This window comes from Thunnus thynnus, chromosome 15 (genome assembly GCF_963924715.1).
Source record: "Thunnus thynnus chromosome 15, fThuThy2.1, whole genome shotgun sequence".
Taxonomy (NCBI): domain Eukaryota; kingdom Metazoa; phylum Chordata; class Actinopteri; order Scombriformes; family Scombridae; genus Thunnus; species Thunnus thynnus.
This window is the reverse complement of record NC_089531.1, coordinates 8,124,543-8,146,769: the sequence shown is the minus strand read 5'-3', so window position 1 is coordinate 8,146,769 and position 22,227 is coordinate 8,124,543. Positions and strand designations below refer to the sequence as shown.

The window sequence follows — 22,227 nt, the reverse complement described above, 5'->3', positions numbered from 1 at the left end:
GATTTATTTCTTAGTGTTTTGAGAACTGCAACATTGTTTCAGAAAATGTGCTTTAAGCAACTGAGAAAAACTGTAAATGAGGTGATTAAAGTTTTTCAGCTAAGTTTAGTTATTTTAGATCAGCCACCTGATTGTTCTAAAAGTAAAACTACTTTGATAAAACTGTACAAACTTACAGACACGATAAATAACAATGAGAGCGGCAACCAAAAGAGCGCTGAGAACCAGCAGGGCCACTCTCTCTGATGTGACCTTTGACCCTCCTTTTGACACTGCATGTTGTTGGGAGTCAAGAGCTTCACCTGTTACAGTTAGAAGAGACTGAGATGTAAATTAGACTTGAGTTTGGGTACAGAGTATTGACACAATAACATGCACACCTGTACAATATAATGCAGCCAGACTTAAAGGACGGATTCCCAATTTTTCAAGTCTGTCTTAAAACAACAGTCAGGAGCCCAAATGAACATTGAAACATGTTTTTCTTGCTGTAATCATTTCTCCTGTTCATACTGACCATTAGAAGATCCCTTCATAATGAACTTAAAATGTAAGTGATGGGGGACTTTGATGCTAAAAAGACTGTAAATGTGGCAGATATCCACTTGATATGACTAACTCAGACTGCTGAAGCCTCATATAAGCAGATAAACATTTCCATAAATGTTTGCACAAAACAAGGACTGTAGATTTTGGCCCCACTTACATTGTAAGCATATTTAGAAAGGATCTTATAATAACCAGTATGAACAGGTGGAATGATTAAAGTGAGCAAAACTTGTTTCAATGTTCATTTTAAGACAGACTTGAAAAACTGGGAACCCGTCCTTTAAAACCTCTCTGACATAATCTCCACAGAAACAGAATATTATAAGGTAGCATTTTTTGCAGGACTGTTGTATTAGAGGATCACACAGATGTTCATATTATTGTACCTGCAGAAAACTTAACGTTGACTTATTTTCTGTGCAATTTTGGATTTTCATCTTTGCATCGTTGAAAAATCTTTCATTAAAAAATACTACCAAAGACAGCCAAGATTTCAACACTAAGGCCAGTATTTATCCAACTGATGAGAGTAAAATTCTGAACTTAATTGAAAGATAAAAGTAAAAATCCTTCACTTTTACTCAAACTAAAGAATAAAAACTATTTTTCTCCTTTTAATTTCTTTTGACTTAAAAACACTCCTGGTTGCATACAAATAACAATCAGCAAGACAAGTAATTTACCAAAAGGTAAAGAGACCTTCAGACTTGATACTTTGTGTGTCAGATAACTTAAAGTTCTTCAAAAATGTTCTTCATGGGCTTTTTCTTTGTTGACTGGCAGGTAACAGTTAAGAAAAACAGGAGAGATTAAACAAGAGATGACATGTACAAATAAAGCTGCACAAACACGGTCTGATTAAAAACTTAAAGTTACATTATATTTGCCATAAGGTTTGGTCAAACCTGGAAGTATGTCTATATTTCATTCAGGCAGCTGAAGACTGTGTGACGAAGTTCTTCTGCTGCTGATGAAGCAGTAAAACAGGCGTACTTCCTAATTATAATCCAAAGTCCACTAAATACAAATACAACTTTACCTCAAACAATTCAATTAGCATATCTGTAAATATAGCTCAAATTTATATGGAAAAAAAATCTGATGAATTTGAGAAGTTGCAGAAAATTTAATCAACTTAAAAGTGGTCATCAAGAGGATCTTACAGGACAAATGACGTGTGATTAACTGGTAAAGAAGTTTAACCACAAACTTGGCTTACTTTGTAAAAACAGGAAATACTTATTTATAGGATACAACGCTGAAGCTGGTTTCAAGCACATTAAGATAACATAAGGATGCAGTCTTTTAGAAGAAGAATACAAGTTTTTCTCTTGGAAAAACAACAATTTCAGTTAGACTGGTGGCTGTTTGCTTGATGATGACCTCTGGGGTCTGACTGTAGGGTCACAGGTCATTGTTCCCCTCCGAGTAGATTAACCACCACCTCCATTTCTAGTTTTTACCTTCTGTGTGACTCATCATGCAGAGTTTTCAAGATCCTGACTTCAGAGTAAAGGGTGACAGTCACTGAGGAAGCTTTCTCTGCAACAAAAGAACACAACACTAAACTGCTGTTGGGTCCTTTTGAAATAATCTGTGAAGATAAAATTTCCATTTATTCTGTAAATGTTCATATTTTACTCAAGTTATAACAAATGAAAACACCTTGTGGAAGTATTCGGTATCTTTTTGAAAAGCTTTGGCATAGATAGATAGATAGATAGATAGATAGATAGATAGATAGATAGATAGATAGATAGATAGATAGATAGAGCATTGTATTTAAGACTCACCATTGACCTTTCTCCACTGCTCTCTCTTTAGGGTTGTGAGCTTCCACATTAATCTCTGGTATTTTACCACTGTGTGAAAAACTTCCTGTCACCCAAAAATGTTTTCACAACAATCACACCTTGTGCTCAGTGGTGAGTCATCCACCCAAAACCATTTCCTCTGAGTCTGTCAGTCTGACCCAGAACTTGTCCTCTTCATTGTTCATTTTGTCACTCAGTTTCTTCTCCAAGAATGTCTGAAGAGGAAAAGTTGATGAAAATGATGATATGTAACATGACTTTTCTGTGCTGAGACACCATGTTAACTGCTTCACAATCACAAATATGTGATAAAATACAAAAGAACAGAGTCAGTGCTCTACATGAACCTGCTGCAGTGTTTTATACCTGCTCCTTCATGCTGTCTATCTTCACCAGGTCTCCTCCATGACTTCGGCAGAGATGTCTGCTCTCTTCCCAGGATGAATAATTGGTGGAGAAATAATAACACTTTCCTCTAAATTGCTCCCAGACTTCCTAATTACTTCCTAATTATAATCCAAAGTACACTAAATACAAATATGACTTTACCTCAAACAATTCAATTAGCATATCTGTAAATATACCTCAAATTTATATGGAAAAAAAATCTGATGAATTTGAGAATTCTGAAGTTGCAGAAAATTTCATCAACTTGAAAGTGGTCATCAAGAATATCTTACAGGACAAATGACGTGTGATTAACTGGTAGAGAAGTTTAACCACAAACTTGGCTTACTTTGTAAAAACAGGAAATACTTATTTATAGGATACAACAATGAAGCTGGTTTCAAGCACATTAAGATAACATGAGGATGCAGTCTTTTAGAAGAAGAATACAAGTTTTTCTCTTGGAAAAACAACAATTTTGTTTAGACTGGTGGCTGTTTGCCTGATGATGACCTCTGGGGTCTGACTGTAGGGTCACAGGTCATTGTTCCCCTCCGAGTAGATTTACCACCACCTCCATATCTAGTTTTTACCTTCTGTGTGACTCATCATGCAGAGTTTTCAAGATCCTGACTTCAGAGTAAAGGGTGACAGTCACTGAGGAAGCTTTCTCTGCAACAAAAGAACACAACACTAAACTGCTGTTGGGTCCTTTTGAAATAATCTGTGAAGATAAAATTTCCATTTATTCTGTAAATGTTCATATTTTACTCAAGTTATAACAAATGAAAACACCTTGTGGAAGTATTTAGTACCTTTCTGAAAAGCTTTGGCATGGATGGATAGATGGGTGGATGGATAGATATATAGACAGAATTGTATTTAAGACTCACCATTGACCTTTCCCCGTATCATTGGTTCTGTCCCAGTCTGGCTCTACGTCCTTCCACCAGTCCACCAGATGCCCTCGGACTTTTTCCCTGTTTGTTGAACTGGACTGAGTGGCAGTAGGCCCTGCAGGTTGACACTGAAGTTTGCTTTCACACTTATCTTCAGGAAATGTGACTGAAGACTGTTGCTTGCTACACACTGACCCTCATAGATATTATGTGCAAAAGTGAACTGAAACTGAGAGCAACAGTTGTCTTTCATTGCAATTTTATTGTTACATGCAGGCCACTCCTCTTGACAAACTTGTTGTCTGATGTTTATGTCAACAGCAATGTATGTTTGAGTTCTTTAAGGATGCTAAGGTTGTCAATGTTATGTTGAGGTGTTTGTGCTGTTTCTGCTCAGTGTGACTTGTGTATTTAAGTTATATTCATGTGTATGCTGTCTTTTTAGTTTTCAGTTTGCCCTGTGTTTTTCCTCCTGTGTTCCCAGCCTGCTTTTCCCTCCACTCTTCCCTCTTCACCTGCCCTGCACCATCTTTGTTAGCCCTGCCCTTTTCCCAGTATCTTCCCCAGCCTATCAGCTTCTTTCCCATTTCCTGTTTTATCCCCTCATTCCCCTCACTTGAGTTTCTCCACCCACCTCCCCACCTGCACCTCATCTCCTCGTTAGTTCAGTTAGTGTTTTAGTCCTGTGTTTCAGTTCAGTTTTGCTCTGCCTGTTTTTGTCTTGTTCCATTTTTCTGTGCCTGCACATCTGGATCTTTATTAAAGAGACATTGTTCAGTTCGTTCTGGCTGATTTGTCCTGCATTTGGGTCCATCTACTGCTACTCCCCCTGACAGAAGGATCCAAGCAGTCATGGACCCAGCAGACATTCACCAGCCCTGCTTGCCTTTTTCCTAGCATGATTCTGGAGTTACACAGGATGTCTTTTTAAATGAATAGCCAAACTTCCTTAAATCACCTTCTGTTTACTGGAAGAAGGACCCTGAATTTTCCCAAGAAGTGGCTTTCTTCAGGTGGAAATACAATTTAAATCCTGCCCTCCCAAGTCCATCATTCCAGTCTCCCATGTTTCCCTGGGGTCTCCCAGCTCCTCCCTGGAGCAGCTGTCTCCCAGTCTGCTAGCTTTGAGCCAGCTAGCCAGCAGCTGATCCTGTATTCCCTCATGAAACTTAGGTGGAGCAGCTGAGGAGCCACCTTGAAGTCCAGAGGTCACCCTTTAAAGGGACTCGCCTTTTCATTTTCATGGGGTACTGAGGAGTCTCCAAAAGGAGGCATGGTCCCCTTGGCTCCTGATACTCCTGGACTCTCTCAGCAGTCCAGTGCCACAGAGTCTCTGCTACTCATCACAACTACTGAGGTCCAGTCTGTCTTTGCTGACCTGCAGCAACAAAGTGAACAACAGAACATCATAAGAAATGATTCTGCACACTGACTGGCATAGCTTAACCAAATATACATTAAAATAACTTAAGTACAGAAGTAACACCTCTCCTACTCAGTCCAGTCTTCACCAAACAGAGAAAAAGTCTGAGAGCATCTGGTGGACTGGTGGACAACGGCAACTAATGAATATAGAGTCAGACTCTCTAGAGCAGGGGTCGGCAACCCGCGGCTCTTTCAATTCTCTGCCCTGGCTCCCTGTGGCTTTGAAACAATAAATAATAGTATAATAATATTTCATTTTAATTTATTTTATTTTATTTTATTTAGTTAGTTTAATTTAATGTAATAGTTGTTATTCTGGAGAGTTAGGTGATCTTGTAATATAAAAATAAAACGTGTTTTAATATTTTGTCGATCGAAATATACGTCACCTGCCGGGCCGTTGCCGGGCAACAGGTAAGTGCATTTTTTGAGCGGTCTACCCCCGGTAAGCTAACGATGGAAAAATCCTAAAAAAAAAAAAGAGAGAAAGATTTCTGATGAAAATATAACTTTTAATGCTTTTACTGTTGACGAGAATGGTTGGCAATGGTTGACGAGAAATTGTCGAATAACAAAAAATCAAACCTTGAGAGACATTTCCAAAACAAACACTCAGCTTTCGCTGAAAAATACCCAGCTGGAGATGATCGAAAAAGAGCAGTTACGGAACTGCTGCGGAAAACTGACCAGAGCAAAAACACTTTGAAGAGGTGGATGAAGTCTACAAATTCATGCACTTCGGTTAGTTGTGTGGCAGCTCAGGAGATCACCAGGCACGGGAAGCCGTTCAACATGCTGCCTCTGATCTCCTTTGAGGTACATCGTACATCTGTAAGGCAGATTTATGATTAAAAATACTCCTGACCTTAATGACAGTGCTGAGTGTAACGGGGGACTATATTAGCCTCACAGTTTATAATGCCCCCGTTAAGTTTGTTTTATATCGCTGATAATAGTGACAGCCTACAGTCTCTGCGTTGTGTTGTGATGATGATGATGATGGTGGACTAACGGCTGACAGTTTGTAACATCAGTTGACTCCAACGAAGACACCCAGACAGCTCCGATGTCGATTCAATGATGTCTGTTTATTGCTTATAAGCACTCCGGGATCTGGGGGATACAAGCCCGGTCTCAGTAAAACTATTTAACATAAATAAAATCATAATCAAAGGAAACTTACAATACTAATAAATGATTTCTGTGACGAAGCTTAATAACCGTTAAATAACAAATTACAGGGCCAACGGTCTAACCTTGACCAGGATCAAAAACTCACTATATTACAGATTACACAAACACACTATTGATACAGATGAATCAGTTCACATAGATAATCACTCTGAATGTCAATATAATTATAATTAGTAATAAAGTCTATCTCAGGTCAGCTATACATTATTATTTACAGGTTTCCATTTAATAGTCACACACTCACCTGGAGGATACAAGCCCGGTCTCACTTGTTCCCCCGGTGATGGGCTTTATAGCTGCATCGTTACCTTGGATACTATGTAGCCAAGTATTAAATATTAAATATAACATAACAGCATAAAATAATGAAAATAACACAAATATGTACACCTTACAAATATTAAATAAAGGTAAAATTACTGACAAAATTCTATTCTATATTAAAAGATTTTGCTGTTAGACATAGTGACCATTTAAAGCACAACTAATGTATTATATAACATGCAAGAGGTGTATGTTACATGAGCATATGACTATTATATCTGCAAAATATTAAATTCTTAAAAATAACTTTAAAAAAATCATTGTACATATGGCAGAATGGTAAAGCATTTAGTCAGTCTGTAATGGCAGACAGGTTGTCCATAACATAGTCGACTAACTAGTAAAAATATGTTTTCCCTTAAAATATCAAAAAAGCTGTTAATGTTGAATGAATGAATATTTTAACTTAAACCACTGATTGTTTTATTGAGAAAACACAATACATTTGTACGTTTTTGTTTATGCGAAATATGCACCCCTAATTAGATATTCACTCATAAGTGTAACTATAAGTTGTGTAATCGTCATTTTAAGGATCAAACAGATTTTGCAGCTCCAGGTGGGTTTTATTTGGTGGGAAATGGGCTCAAATGGCTCTTTGTACGCTGAAGGTTGCTGACCCCTGCTCTAGAGTCTCAAGAGTCAGTAACAAAACATTTCATATTCATGAACACAAATTTAGAAGTACAGCAGATGTGGACGTACTGCCCCCTTCTGGATGTATCTCTACTGTGAATCTTTGCTTGCAGAATATTTTTTTTTAATCTCTGTTTTTATTGCTGTGGTCTTTTTACCTTTTTTATATATTCAGTTGCAAGTTTATTTAGTTACAACATATTCTACAACAGGAAAAGAAAGAACTGGAGCAGGAGAACACAACAAATAAGACAGTTGAAATGAGATAATAATGCATTTTTACTGCCATGCAGACCCCTTTGAAAACAATGTGTCAGATTATATTTAGCACAAAGGTGTTCAATCACTGTCTGTCATCTGTTACATGTGATCCCTTCCTTTGTGGAGCATCTTCAAAAAACTACATTTTACATCATTCAACACAGTGAAGCTACACACAGCATCACTGTGTTGAATGATGTGTGTGCAGAGTTTGTATTCAGGGGGAAAAGTCTCTCTGTGCTCACCTAAAATCTGACTATAAGGTGTGTATCTACAAGCATGATTTGTGATATCACAACTAGTTTGGGAAACCAATCGTGGTCCAGTATGAAACTTACACAAGTGTGATGTGGAAACTTGAAACCTGCAGCACACAAACACTGAGAATGGACTTTTCAGTGGATTACGAGACATCTTGTGTCCAGCAGTTAAACTTTCAAGATGAAAAATATTTACATATTCAAAGATTTCCCAGTGAAAGGAGTGGATGTAATCTATCAAACAAAGGTCAACTTAAATCTGAATTCATCTTTTTGGCCCCTTGGGGGCAGCAGAACAAAAAGTGAACAGGATATTAAAGGACTGGTTCACAATTTTTAAAGTCTGTCTGAAAACAACAGTCAGATGCCCAAATGAACAGTGAAAGAGGTTCTCAGTAATCTGTAATCATTCCTCCTGTTCATACTGGCTGTTTAAAGATCCCCTTCAACTGTGCTTTCAATGTAAGTGATGGGGGCCAAAATCCACAGTGTGTCCACACAGTCATTTTGTGTGAAAATTCATTTAATAATCATGTGGAGCTTATATGAGGCGTCAGCAGTCTGAGTTAGTCATATCAAGTGGATATGTGCCCCAACCTGCTGTATTCAACCTTTACTGGAAGTGTGTTTAACTCGCTGCAGAGCTGTGCACCTACACACATAGTGAGGGCAGAAGAAGTCACACTGAATGATATCGATTCACGTTTATGTGAAACATGAACATGTATTGATATTCTTGGCTTTTTGCTCTGTCCTGCTGAATGTCCATGTCTATTACAGGCCATATCCTGTCATTTCCCTACAGTTAAAATGCTGTCAGGAACCATTAAAGAGAAGCACAGTGAATATTTCATTCCTCATCTCCTCCTGTGATGTTCATTCTGTCTGGAAGGAGCTTTAATCTTGTTTAAATCATAACTTAGAAACATAATATTTGATAAGAGAGCCTCTACTTTCTAACATTCCCAGTATAAAGTCATATATTTGTACTGATATGTTCTTACTTATGGAGGCAGACACTGTCAAATTTTTTTTAATTTGAATTTTAATCAGGTATTTTGTTCAATTTGGGGGCAATTCAGAGTTTCCAATCAGCCTAACCTGCATGTATTTGTGTTGTTGGAGGAAACTGGAGTGCTGGGAGAAAAGCCACACAGACACGAGGAGAACACGCAAACTCCACACAGAAATAAGCAGCTGGTCAGGTGGAGGTGTTTCTGTGAGGCTGCAGTGCTGATAACTGAGCCAATGTGCCGCCCTGAAGAGGGAAGGAGGTTAGGAAAGATAGAGGGAGGACTGGAGAGAGGGTGGGGGTGAGGGAGGAAAGGAGGGAGGATAGAGAGAGGGAGATGGAGGGAGGGTGGAGAGGTGAAGGGGGGAGGAAGAGGGAGCTACTGCTGTCCGGCCTGTGCTGAACAACCAGCAGCTTCCTCCACGTTACTGTCACTGTCACACTTCTTCTTCTTCTACATCCAGCTCCAAAAAGCTTTTTTCTTCTCAGTCTTCTCCTCTTTTTCTGTCTGTTTCTTTTCTTTCTTTTCCTTCTTTGTTTTTTCCTCCTCTGTCTGTCTGTCTTCGCCTTCTTCTTGCGAGACCAGGAACATCTGAACATCTTCTTCTTTTTCAAATTTCCTCCAGTTTCTTCTTCTCCTCCTCCATCTGTTTAACTCTGGCCTCCCAGGTCTCTTCCTTCTCAGCCAGCTCCTTTGTGAGTTTCTCCTCCAGAGCGTCGCACTTGTTCTGCCAAGTTTTCTGGCTCTGGAGGAGTTCAGTCTCTTTGCTGCTCAGCTGGATGGAGATCTCCGTCAACCTCTCGGACAGATTCTTCTTCTCTTTCCTGAGCGTCAGGATTTCAGTGTCTCTCTGGTTTAGAGGCTCTTCCAGCTACTTCACCTTTTTCTGCCACTTATCCTGAATCCACAGCTTTACCTGGAGCGTTTCATCTCTCAGCTCCGAGGCCGCTACTTTGCCTGCCTCCCATCCTGCTGTCATGGAGGTGTACTCCTCCTTCCAGAAGCGCTTCATTTGTGGGGTCTCCAGGGCATTCTTTTGGAGACGTATCTCTTTAAGATGATGTATAGTTTCTCTTTTCATGTTCCTCTTTTGAGTTCCTCTTTGGTTGCTAGATCTGCCTCCAGCTTGTTAATTGTTACTTTGGTGTTTCGTAACTTGCGTTTAACTTCCGGAGGCTGAAAACATGATCGCTATTATTAGTCTTTGGAGCCGTCTCTAGACAAACTAACGTGACCAAACCCTTGTAATGAAGGAACACGTGACCCAGTGCAACGGTTTGCCTAATTGACGTGTTTTTTAATAGTTCTTGGGCAACAATGAAGGTCTACAACACAGAGGAATAAGATCAATTAGGCTTTAGATACACACACAATACTTGTAAGTAGATCAATTCATTGTTGGTTTGGTCAAATAGCCTCTACAGCCAACTGAATAAACTCATGTCATACAAACACCGTTTTCAACTGTGTATTTACTGTCACGGTTCACCTTTCTGTCATGTCCCCTAATGACAGTAAGTATATATGTAACAGTGATGTAAAAAAAGACAATACATAAATGAAAGTACAGTAAAAACAAAGGCCTCAGTACAGAAATGCATGTGCATAAGTAAGTATTTATTTAAAAAGAAACAATTTAAATGTCCTCCAGCAAAATATTTTTGTCATGATGTAACCCTCCCCTCCATATCACATGGGAATCCCTGAGATACTCTGTAAACTACATTTAACATGTGATATGCTGCACTAAAACGGCAATGTTCATTTGTTATTATATTCTTGAAATATATGTCACATGTATGTTTGAAAAGTTTGGACAGTTTTCTGCATACAATGAACATTTTGATATACACGTCTAGAGTAGAGACACTAATTCAATGCATCACTGGATCATCTGAACATATTTGGACTCATATTTGAAACAACGAACAAGAAATGTGAATACAGTTGTGAGAAAATGAACTGCAGGTTTTAGAATAGCACACTGTGTTTTGAGAATCATGATTTTTATCTGATAATTGTGCCAAAGCAACTGAACTTTAAATAGACTGAGAAGTCTGAGCTCAACTGGATTTCAGAAACACATAAACCTACTAAGTCCAGTTTAATGCTTGTTTCTCACAAATACTTTTGTGAGGCTTGTCGCAGAATTCATCAAACCAACAGTTCAGATCTTTAGTTTCTTTTATCTCTCCCATCCTCACACAGTCCTCTCCTTCAGGATTTTCTCCTTCTTTTCCCTCCCAATTGTCCGGCTCATCTTTTCGCCAGAAAGAAAAACTAAAGGATGGAGAACAGAGAGACTTGGTTAAATAAAAACGAGTTGATTAGATTTTTGGATTTTTAGAAATGTTTTCACAACAATCAAACCTTGTGTTCAGTGGTGAGTCGTCCACCCAAAACCATTCGCCCTCTTCCTTTGAGTCTGTCAGTCCGATCCAGAACTTGTCCTCGTCATTGTTCATTTTGTCACTCAGTTCCTTTGTCAAGAATATCTGAAGAGGAAAAGTTGAAATGATGATATGTAACATGACTTTTCTGTGCTGAGACACCATGTTAACTGATTCAGAAACATAAGGATGTGATAAAATGCACGAGAACACAGTCAGTGTGCTACATGAACCTGCTGCAGTGTTTTATACCTGCTCATCGCTGCTGTCTATCTTCACCAGGTCTCCTCCTTGACTTTGGCAGTAACGTCTGCTCTCTTCCCAGGATGAATTTGTGATGGAGAAATAATAGCACTTCCCTCCATGTTGCTCCCAGTCTTTGTCACATTTCGGGCATGAATCACCTTTGAAGAGATTACAGCAAGGAATTTAGTCAGGTGGAACAAATCACTGTTTATCTAACTTTTGTTACCTGTCAATCCATTATGGCCTCTATAATCATCATCAGAGGTTACAAAAGTGTGAAGGAAGAATCCATCACTTACTTAGTTTTATTTCAGGAGGTTGTCCACAGGAAGGTGGCACCATCTTTTGAATGAGTTTGCGTGTCTCTTCTAAATAAGTGAATTGATGAAAGTGACATTTTTTTTATCCTGTCTTTTTTTAACAATCTTTCACACTAGTCAAAAAAGTTGAGAATGATAATTGACAACAACTTGAAAATAAATTTATATCATCTAACTGGTCAGCTGAAATGAAAATATACTATAATCTAAAATGTGTAAAGTAACATTAAAGTTACATTGCAGTGTTGCATGAAAAATGTGGACAGAACCTTGTAGAAAGAGTCAAACTCAAACTCTTACCGGTGAAATTTTTCCTCAGATCTTCATACTCGGCTGTCAGTGTTTGGTACTTTTTCTTGGTTTGCATGTTGACCATAGCTGATGGAGGAAAAGAAACACCTCTTTTTGTTAATCAGTGCTTGATAATGAGCAATGATGACAATCTAGTTTCACTGAAAGACAAAACTCACTAATGTTACAGCTTTTCTCAGTAGCTTTGGCACAAATGAATATCAGAATTGTCAAAAATGAAATTCTCAAATCCACAGGTTTTTTAAAAAAAATTTTAATTTAATAATTCATGCTTGCATGTTGTACATCCACAACAATTATTGAATTATTAAATTGAGAGTACAAATTACTAATTTGAGATCATGAATAATTTAATTATTATTAAATAAGTGCTTATTTTTGTGGACTTGTTAAATACAGGTTCCATCAATAGTGAAATAAGTGACCTGTGTGCATGTACTATAGCGGTAAAGGGACTCTGGTCATAAATCCTTTGACATTGAACTGTCTTGACCTGAGCAAAGACAATAAGAAACATCACTTGCTGGCAGAGAAGCACTGATTGATGAAGTTACTTTGACAATAAAGATAAATATCTTGAGTTGGTCTTTTGCTGGACAGTTGAAGTGCAGCACAGTATAAAATGATGTGGTGATTTATTTCTTAGTGTTTTGAGAACTGCAACATTGTTTCAGAAAATGTGCTTTAAGCAACTGAGAAAAACTGTAAATGAGGTGATTAAAGTTTTTCAGGTAAGTTTAGTTATTTTAGATCAGCCACCTGATTGTTCTAAAAGTAAAACTACATTGATAAAACTGTACAAACTTACAGACACGATAAATAACAATGAGAGCGGCAACCAAAAGAGCGCTGAGAACCAGCAGGGCCACTCTCTCTGATGTGACCTTTGACCCTCCTTTTGACACTGCATGTTGTTGGGAGTCAAGAGCTTCACCTGTTACAGTTAGAAGAGACTGAGATGTAAATTAGACTTGAGTTTGGGTACAGAGTATTGACACAACAACATGCACACTTGTACAATATAATGCAGCCAGACTTAAAGGACGGATTCTCAATTTTTCAAATCTGTCTTAAAACAACAGTCAGGAGCCCAAATGAACATTGAAACAATGTTTTTCTTTCTGTAATCATTTCTCTTGTTCATACTGACCATAAAAAGATCCCTTCATAATGAACTTACAATGTAAGTGATGGGGGACAAAATCCACAGTCCTCCTTCTGTGCAAAATTGTATTTAAAACTTTATCTGAAGCTAATATGAAGCTTCAATCGTCCAAATGAGTCAAAACAAGTAGATATCTTTCAACGTTACAGTCTTTTTAGTGGCAAAGTTCCTCTTTTTGTTACTTCCACCGCAGCTCAACAAGGAAACACAAAGAGGGACTTTGATGCTAAAAAGACTGTAAATGTGGCAGATATCCACTTGATATGATTAACTCAGACTGCTGAAGCCTCATATAAGCAGATAAACATTTCCATAAATGTTTGCACAAAACAAGGATTGTAGATTTTGGCCCCACTTACACTGTAAGCATATTTAGAAAGGATCTTATAATAACCAGTATGAACAGGAGGAATGATTAAAGTGAGCAAAACCTGTTTCAGTGTTCATTTGAAAACTGACTGTTGTTTTAAGACAGACTTGAAAAACTGGGAACCCGTCCTTTAAAACCTCTCTGACATAATCTCCACAGAAACAGAATATTATAAGGTAGCATTTTTTGCAGGACTGTTGTATTAGAGGATCACACAGATGTTCATATTACTGCACCTGCAGAAACCTTAATGTTGAATTATTTTCTGTGCAATTTTGGATTTTCATCTTTGCATCGTTGAAAAATCTTTTATTAAAAAATACTACCAAAGACAGCCAAGATTTCAACACTAAGGCCAGTATTTATCCAACTGATGAGAGTAAAATTCTGAACTTAATTGAAAGATAAAAGTAAAAATCCTTCACTTTTACTCAAACTAAAGAATAAAAACTATTTATCTCCTTTTAATTTCTTTTGACTTAAAAACACTCCTGGTTGCATACAAATAACAATCAGCAAGACAAGTAATTTACCAAAAGGTAAAGAGACCTTCAGACTTGATACTTTGTGTGTCAGATAACTTAAAGTTCTTCAAAAATGTTCTTCATGGGCTTTTCCTCATTTGTTATCTGCCTTCCTGTCTTCACTCCTTTAATGGTATAATTGTGGATCTCCTCACAGCCAGTGGCCTTTCTTTCTTTCTTTCTTTCTTTCTTTCTTTCTTTCTTTCTTTCTTTCTTTCTTTCTTTCTTTCTTTCTTTCTTTCTTTCTTTCTTTCTTTGTTGACTGGCAGGAAACAGTTAAGAAAAACAGGAGAGATTTAACAGGAGAACGAGAAGACACATACAAATAAAGCTGCACAAACAAGGTCTGATTAAAAACTCTTAAATTTAAAATATAAAATTACATTATATTTGCCATAAGGTTTGGTCAAACCTGGAAGTATGTCTATATTTCATTCAGGCAGCTGAAGACTGTGTGACGAACCTCTTCGAAAATTTCATCAACTTAAAAGTGGTCATCAAGAGGATCTTACAGGATGAATGACGTATGATTAACTGGTAAAGAAGTTTAACCACAAACTTGGTTTACTTTGTAAAAACAGGAAATACTTATTTATAGGAAACAACGCTGAAGATGGTTTCAAGCGTATTAAGATAACATGAGGGTGCAGTCTTTTAGAAGAAGAATACACGTTTTTCTCTTGGAAAAACAACAATTTCGTTTAGACTGGTGGCTATTTGCCTGATGATGACCTCTGGGGTCTGACTGTAGGGGTCAGAGGTCATCGTTCCCCTCCCAGTAGATTAACCACCACCTCCATTTCTAGTTTTTACCTTCTGTGTGACTCATCATGCAGAGTTTTCAAGATCCTGACTTCAGAGTAAAGGGTGACAGTCACTGAGGAAGCTTTCTCTGCAACAAAAGAACACAACACTAAACTGCTGTTGGGTCCTTTTGAAATAATCGGTGTAACTGCGGAAGATAAAATTTCCATTTATTCTGTAAATGTTCATATTTTACTCAAGTTATAACAAATGAAAACACCTTGTGGAAGTATTTAGTACCTTTCTGAAAAGCTTTGGCATGGATGGATAGATATATAGACAGAATTGTATTTAAGACTCACCATTGACCTTTCCCCGTATCATTGGTTCTGTCCTAGTCTGGCTCTACGTCCCTCCACCAGTCCACCAGATGCCCTCGGACTTTTTCCCAGTTTGTTGAACTGGACTGAGTGGCAGTAGGCCCTGCAGGTTGACACTGAAGTTTGCTTTCACACTTATCTTAAGGAAATGTGACTGAAGACTGTTGCTTGCTACACACTGACCCTCATAGATATTATGTGTGAAAGTGAACTGAAACTCAGAGCAACAGTTGTCTTTTAGTCCTATTTTTATTGTTACATGCAGGCCACTCCTCTTGACAAACTTGTTGTTTGATGTTTATGTCAACAGCAATGTATGTTTGAGTTCTTTAAGGATGCTAAGGTTGTCAATGTTACGTTGAGGTGTTTGTGCTGTTTCTGCTCAGTGTGACTTGTGTATTTAAGTTATATTCATGTGTATGCTGTGTTTTTAGTTTTCAGTTTGCCCTGTGTTTTTCCTCCTGTGTTCCCAGCCTGCTTTTCCCTCCACTCTTCCCTCTTCACCTGCCCTGCACCATCTTCGTTAGCCCTGCCCTTTTCCCAGTATCTTCCCCAGCCTATCAGCTTCTTTGCCATTTCCTGTTTTATCCCCTCATTCCCCTCACTTGAGTTTCTCAGCCCATCTCCCCCACCTGCACCTCATCTCCTTTGCTCTGTATTGTTCAGTTTTGCTCTGTTCTGTCTGTTTTTGTCTTGTTCCATTTTTCTGTGCCGGCACATCTGGATCTTTATTAAAGAGACATTGTTCAGTTCGTTCTGGCTGTTTTGTCTTGCATTTGGTTCTGTCTCCTGCTACTCCCCCTGACACCTCGCTGCTCTGTTAAGGGTTGTGAACTTCCAGGTCAATGTCTAGTATAGGAGGAGGAGGATGTTTTTTATGTTTTAGCTAGATGAGATGTTGGTCTATTTTTAATTAATATGAGACAATATGTAACATTTCATATTCATGAACACAAATTTAGAAGTAAAGCAGATGTGGACGTACTGCCCCCTTCTGGATGTATCTTTACTGTGAATCTTTGCTTGCAGAATATTTTTTTTTAATCTGTTTTATTGCTGTGGTCTTTTTACCTTTTTTATATATTCAGTTGCAAGTTTCTTTAGTTACAACATATTCTACAGCAGGAAAAGAAAAAGTTTTGTACTACTACTGTACTAATTGGAGCAGGAAACACAACAAAGAAGACAGTTGAAATGAGATAATACATTTTTATTGCCATGCAGACCCCTTTAAAAACAATATGTAAGATCATATTTAGCACAAATAATGCACAATCACTGTCTGTCATGATGAACATTTTACCACTTGAACTGAAATGTTCATCTATTATTATATTTTTGAAATATATGACACATGTATGTTTGAAAAGTTTGGACAGTTTGCTGCACACAATGAACATTTTGATGTTCATGTCTGACAGTTATACTGTTCAGTAGAGAGACGTGAGAGTAGAGACACTAACTCAATGCATCACTGGATCATCTGAACATATTTGGACTCATATATTTGAAACGACAAACAAGAAATGTGAATACAGTTGTGAGAAAATGAACTGCAGGTTTTAGAATAGCACACTGTGTTGTAAGAGTCATGATTTTTATTTGATAATTGTGCCAAAGCAACTGATAAAAACTGTAAATAGTCTGAGAAGTCTGAGCTCAACTGGATTTCAGAAACACATAACCCTACTAAATCCAGTTTAATGCTTGTTTCTCACAAATACGTCTCTGAGGCACGTCACAGGATTTATCAGACCAACACTTCAGCTCTGCAGGTCTTCCTTTCTCTCCCATCCTCACACAGTCCTCTCCTTCAGGATTTTCCCCTTTCCAATTGTCCGGCTCATCTTTTCGCCAGAAAGACAAACTAAAGGATGGAGAACAGAGAGACTTGGTTAAATAAAAACGAGTTGATTAGATTTTTGGATTTTTGGAAATGTTTTCACAACAATCAAACCTTGTGTTCAGTGGTGAGTCGTCCACCCAAAACCATTTGTTCTCTTCCTTTGAGTCTGTCAGTCCGATCCAGAACTTGTCCTCTTCATATTTCATTTTGTCACTCAGTTCGTTTGTCAAGAATGTCTGAAGAGGAAAAGTTGAAATGATGATATGTAACATGACTTTTCTGTGCTGAGACACCATGTTAACTGATTCAGAAACATAAGGATGTGATAAAATGCACAAGAACACAGTCAGTGTGCTACATGAACCTGCTGCAGTGTTTTATACCTGCTCCTTCATGCTGTCTATCTTCACCAGGTCTCCTCCTTGAATTTGGCAGTAACATCTGCTCTCTTCCCAGGATGAATTTGTGGTGGAGAAAAAATAGCACTTCCCTCCATGTTGCAGCCAGCCTTTGTCACATTTTGAATCACCTCAAAAAGACAGGATAAAAAAAAATGTCACTTTCATCAATCTTATTTAGAAATCTTTCACACTAAATAAATTTATATCATCTAACTGGTCAGCTGAAATGAAAATATACTATAATCTAAAATGTGTAAAGTAACATTAAAGTTACATTGCAGTGTTGCATGAAAAATGTGGACAGAACCTTGTAGAAAGAGTCAAACTCAAACTCTTACCTGTGACATTTTTCTCCAGATCTTCATACTCGGTTGTCAATGTTTGGCACTTTTTCTTGGTTTGCATGTGATGATAATCTGTTTTTAAAACAAAAGTGGTCAGTAAAGCTTTAAACACTCCTTTGGTAACTCAGTCAGTGCTTGATAATGAGCAGGAGTCTGTTTATCAGAGGAAACTTAACTTCTTTACAAGATTAGACTGATGATGTTCATCTGATAATGTAACTATGAATAATAACTACTGCAGATATCTTATGAATTTTGAAGGTTAATCTACATCAAACCACTTTAATAAAACTGTTCAAACTTACAGACATAACAAAGAGCGATGACCACAACTGCCAAGAGGACACAGAGAATCACCAGGGCAACTTTCTTTGATTTGACCTTTGACCCTTCATTTGACACCGCTTGTTGGGAAGCTGTTGAACATTCTGTTAAATGCAGAAATTACCAGTTGAACCAACAGCTCTCTGATATCATTATGACAGAAATGAAAGATTATAAATGTCATAAAAATGGCATTTGTTGCATTAGTTTACACAGATGTTAGTATTACTGCGATCACACTTTCTCTCTGCACATAATAAACAATTTTTGCCTGTAGGAACGTTAATGTGTCAATAAAAAAAACAACTTTCAAATATCCTTACATTTTTTCAAGGAGTCAGATTCTTTGGAAAATCAGAAAAACAGGATGTATGTACAGGATTAGGAAAAGTTCAATTTCATGCAAAATAATGGCAAATTAACAAAGTACTTCTGCAGGTTAAAGACACTCACACAGTGAAACATTTCAGTTAGTGGACGCCCAGGTGCATCTGGTGCATATTCACACATTCTTACATCTTGGGCGGGCTCTAACTTCCCTTACCCAGAGCTCTGAGCTGTTTATTCTACTTCAACTTAATTCTTTTTATAGTACACATCACTCAAGGTGTCTGTGCACACATAACAGTTTAAGATCTAAACATCAGACACACAACTGTGAGTACGCGCATGTACTTATACATGAACACACCCACACACAGAATCTTAAAGTTGGATGTCAATAAAACAACAATAATATAATATAATATAATATTATGGTAAAATCTCATGTTGTTTACCAACCCAGTAAAACTATTAGGGACCATAAAAAGAAAAAAGAAAAAGAAAAAGACGAACAGGAAACACAAAGCTTCCACACTTTGAGTAACGGATGACTAAATATTTATGCAAATATCTATAACCTTTTTTATGACCCTTATTTGTTGGCAGTTCCTCATTTTTGCTCTGCCTCAACTTCTTCTCTTCACAGCATTTTACAGTAAACTGACAGACAGACAGACCTTCTCTTCACTCAGCAGTTTCTTTCATTGTTTCCTGATTGACAGTCTGTCAGTTAACAGTTAGCAGAGAGGCAGTGAAAGACAAACTGAAAGAGGGAGATTAATAAATAAAAACTATTCATGGCAATGTTTCTTAAAGCACCCTAACTTTACTTGTAGTGCCTAAAACCTTTGCACAGAACTATAAATATATACTATAATCAGTAGTGAAAAACACACAAAATGGCAATTTTCCTAATTTACCTAAAATTATTCATTTACAACTGTGAATATATCTCAAATCTATCTTTCTTGAACCTTTAATGAACTTCAGAATATAGTGTATCCTCCTTTTAGCTGAACTAAACATTATTATACATTGCTGAAGGTGGTTTCAAGTTCATTAAAGTTACATGAGGATACAGTATTTTTAAATATCAAAAAAACTCAGGTTGGCAATTTGATTCCTTTGATACATTTTGCTGTACACAACACATACATTTTATTTTTACACAATACAATTCATCAAAGGAATCAAATCTACTGCCTTGAACTTTTTGTATTTTTAATATAATCTTATGTTTTTTGTTTCGAGGGACTGAGCACATCTTTAGTGATCTAATGAAGAAAGCTCTGTATGATTGAACAGCAGCATTCGTTTAAAGCACCCAAAATCAAAAAGGCATTATGGTAACTGACTGGAGGTGACAGTTCACCCTCTAGTTTAATTATCTCTGTTTATTACCTACCAGGCAGCTCGGTGGATGGCTGAGTTTTCGAGATCTTGATTTCAGAGTAAGTGGCTTCAATTGATGAGGAAGCGGCTTCTGCAACACAAAAACACAACCTCAAACTGCTGCTAAATGCGCCATAAACATGTGCTAACTCATAAAATCGTCTGTGTGAGTTTGGAAGCTGTGATTTCCATTTATTCTATAAATATTCATGTTTAACTCAAGCTCTGATAAACAAAAGAAACACCTCTTGGAAGCATTGTTTTGACAGCTTTCATAGCAGTCTTAGAAATGTAAGAGTGAGGAGAAATCAATCATTCATCATTAATAGTATTTAAGACTTACCAGTGGTGTCTCCTTTCTTTTTTGTGAATTTAACATCAGAGTAGAGTACTTCAGTTTCAGGCATTTTACCGCTGTGTGACCATCTGTGACTCTGAGAGAGAAGAAGGAGAGAGAACTATATTTGAGTTTCACAAAAAAATCTTCCTGTCTGACTCAAGTCCGAGGAAGTGCTTTATCAAGATTGTTGCTCCTCGAAATTTGTGTCACTTCCCTTTTGTTCGGACTAAAATTTTTTTTTTTATTAATGAAGTCAGAGATGGATGATGTGTTCTATTATGTAGTCTGTTTTTTTTGGTTAAGTTTGAGGGTTTCATGGAAACAGTGAGATAGTCAGGAATCTGAACTCTGACTAACGCTAACATTAGTTACTCTTAAGAGGTGAAAGATTTGTCTTTGTGTAAAAGGATGATGCCAAAAAAATGTAAACTAACCATGCTGTGTAAGTGTAGAGTATCAAAATTTGAATTAAAGTTATCATTTGTTTTAAGATTATCTGCTATGGTATTGTACATTATTATTTCATCACAACCAATCAGAAACCTTCTGAAACTCTCCTGAAACATAATCATTTTTTTTACTCCCCCTCCAAAAAATAGACGGAGCCTAAAAGGCACTTAGGAGCTTTCAAGTACATCTCAGATCAGTATATGGGGTTTTCTCAGTAAGTGGACCTATCACTAAGTTTTTTTTTAAACTCTATATTTATTTTGTACTATTTCCAACATCTAGGATGAACTTTCACACTCAATAAAGATTACTTTTCCAGAGCTTTCAACCGCATTTCAGAGTCTTCATCAGTGGAGTTTTGTTTTTAATTAACTTTCGCGCTCAATAAACAAACAAATGTATTTAAACTTTGAGGGATTTTATTTCAAAGCCAACAGCAGATGGAGTTAACAGGTTTGCATGAAAATGTAGACAGAACCTTTTAGAAAGAGTCAAACTCAAACTCTTACCTGTGAAATTTTTCTTCAGAGCTTCATACTCGGTTGTCAATGTTTGGTACATTTCCTTGGTTTGCATGTGATCATAATCTGTTTTTAAAACCAAAGTACTCAGTAAAGCTTTAAACACTTCTTTAGTAACTCAGTCAGTGCTTGATAATGAGCAGGAGTCTGTTTATCAGAGGAAACTTAACTTCTTTCCAAGATTAGACTGATGATGTTTATCTGATTATGTAACTGTGAATAATAATTACTGCAGATATCTTATGAATTTTGAAGGTTAATCTATATCAACCCACTTTAATAAAACTGTTCAAACTCACAGACATAACAAAGAGCGACGCTCACAACTGCCAAGAGAACACAGAGAATCACCAGGGCAACTTTCAGTGATTTGACCTTTGACCCTCCATTTGACACCGCTTGTTGGGAAGCTGTTGAACATTCTGTTAAATGCAGAAATTACCAGTTGAACCAACAGCTCTCTGATATCATTTTGACAGAAATGAAAGATTATAAATGTCATAAAAATGGTATTTGTTGCATTAGTTTACACAGATGTTAGTATTACTGCGTTCACACTTTCTGTCTGCACATAATAAACAATTTTTGCCTGTAGGAACGTTAATGTGTCAATAAAAAAAAACAACTTTCAAATATCCTTACATTTTTTCAAGGAGTCAGATTCTTTGGCAAATCAGAAAAACAGGATGTATGTACAGGATTAGGAAAAGTTCAATTTCATGCAAAATAATGGCAAATTAACAAAGTACTTCTGCAGGTTAAAGACACTCACACAGTGAGACATTTCAGTTAGTGGACGCCCAGGTGCATCTGGTGCATTTTCACACACTCACACATCTTGAGCAGGCTCTAACTTCCCTTACCCAGAGCTCTGAGCTGTTTATTCTACTTCAACTTAATTCTTTTTATAGTACACATCACTCAAGGTGTCTCTGCACACATTACAGTTTAAGATCTAAACATCAGACACACAACTGTGAGTACTCGCATGTACTTATGCATGAACACACCCACACACAGAATCTTAAAGTTGGATGTTAATAAAACAACAATAATATAATATAATATAAAA

The 22,227-nt window shown here is 37.2% G+C and overlaps 3 protein-coding genes across 11 annotated transcripts in view; all 3 read right to left on the bottom strand.

The window, feature by feature from the left end:
* Positions 1–6,722, bottom strand: part of LOC137198400 (C-type lectin domain family 4 member D-like) — a 56,225-nt gene extending 49,503 nt beyond the window's left edge. Inside the window, exons 1-2 of the mRNA XM_067612233.1 lie at positions 6,042–6,722; positions 4,880–5,027 (exon numbers count right to left, since the gene is read on the bottom strand). The gene's annotated coding sequence lies outside the window, so the exon portion shown is untranslated. The remainder of the gene's footprint in view (positions 1–4,879; positions 5,028–6,041) is intronic.
* Positions 1–21,780, bottom strand: part of LOC137198404 (CD209 antigen-like protein E) — a 35,576-nt gene extending 13,796 nt beyond the window's left edge. For 2 of the 8 annotated variants that reach the window (XM_067612243.1, XM_067612240.1), the window contains exons 1-5: positions 15,196–15,822; positions 14,903–14,981; positions 12,839–12,964; positions 12,019–12,096; positions 11,698–11,766 (exon numbers count right to left, since the gene is read on the bottom strand). In XM_067612243.1, coding sequence (XP_067468344.1) covers positions 11,698–11,766; positions 12,019–12,096; positions 12,839–12,964; positions 14,903–14,921 — 292 coding nt within the window. In that variant the 5' untranslated portion in view covers positions 14,922–14,981; positions 15,196–15,822. Of the gene's footprint in view, positions 1–176; positions 303–1,232; positions 1,642–2,012; positions 2,092–2,342; positions 2,579–2,729; positions 2,850–11,132; positions 11,258–11,404; positions 11,557–11,697; positions 11,767–12,018; positions 12,097–12,838; positions 12,965–14,902; positions 14,982–15,195; positions 15,823–21,143; positions 21,222–21,454 lie in introns of those variants that run through there. The other 6 variants (XM_067612244.1, XM_067612247.1, XM_067612248.1 and 3 more) reach the window with 6 other exon arrangements.
* On the bottom strand, positions 10,112–20,402 carry LOC137198403 (C-type lectin domain family 4 member E-like). 2 transcript variants are annotated; one of them, XR_010931639.1, is made up of 8 exons: positions 20,188–20,402; positions 19,858–19,935; positions 18,110–18,232; positions 17,799–17,876; positions 17,443–17,588; positions 17,171–17,295; positions 16,689–17,080; positions 10,112–10,656 (listed from the first exon to the last, which is right to left on the bottom strand). XR_010931639.1 is itself a non-coding variant. In XM_067612239.1 (7 exons), exons 1-7 carry the CDS (start codon positions 20,249–20,251, stop codon positions 16,903–16,905), a joined length of 792 nt encoding a protein of 263 aa, XP_067468340.1. In that variant the 5' UTR covers positions 20,252–20,402; the 3' UTR covers positions 16,403–16,902. The 2 variants fall into 2 exon arrangements, 1 of the variants encoding a protein (XP_067468340.1); XM_067612239.1 differs by lacking the exon at positions 10,112–10,656 and having other exon boundaries at positions 16,403–17,080.
* Positions 21,781–22,227: the final 447 nt, after the last annotated feature.

Bases quoted from the DNA above. Each gene is read 5' to 3' on its own strand.
- LOC137198403 (XM_067612239.1), bottom strand. From the start codon at position 20,251: ATGCCTGAAACTGAAGTACTCTACTCTGATGTTAAATTCACAAAAAAG. The intron at 18,233-19,857 runs GTAGGTAATAAA...TGCATTTAACAG, and splicing joins GCCATCCACCGAGCTGCCTG to AATGTTCAACAGCTTCCCAA. The intron at 17,877-18,109 runs GTAAGTTTGAAC...TTTTAAAAACAG, and splicing joins CATCGCTCTTTGTTATGTCT to ATTATCATCACATGCAAACC.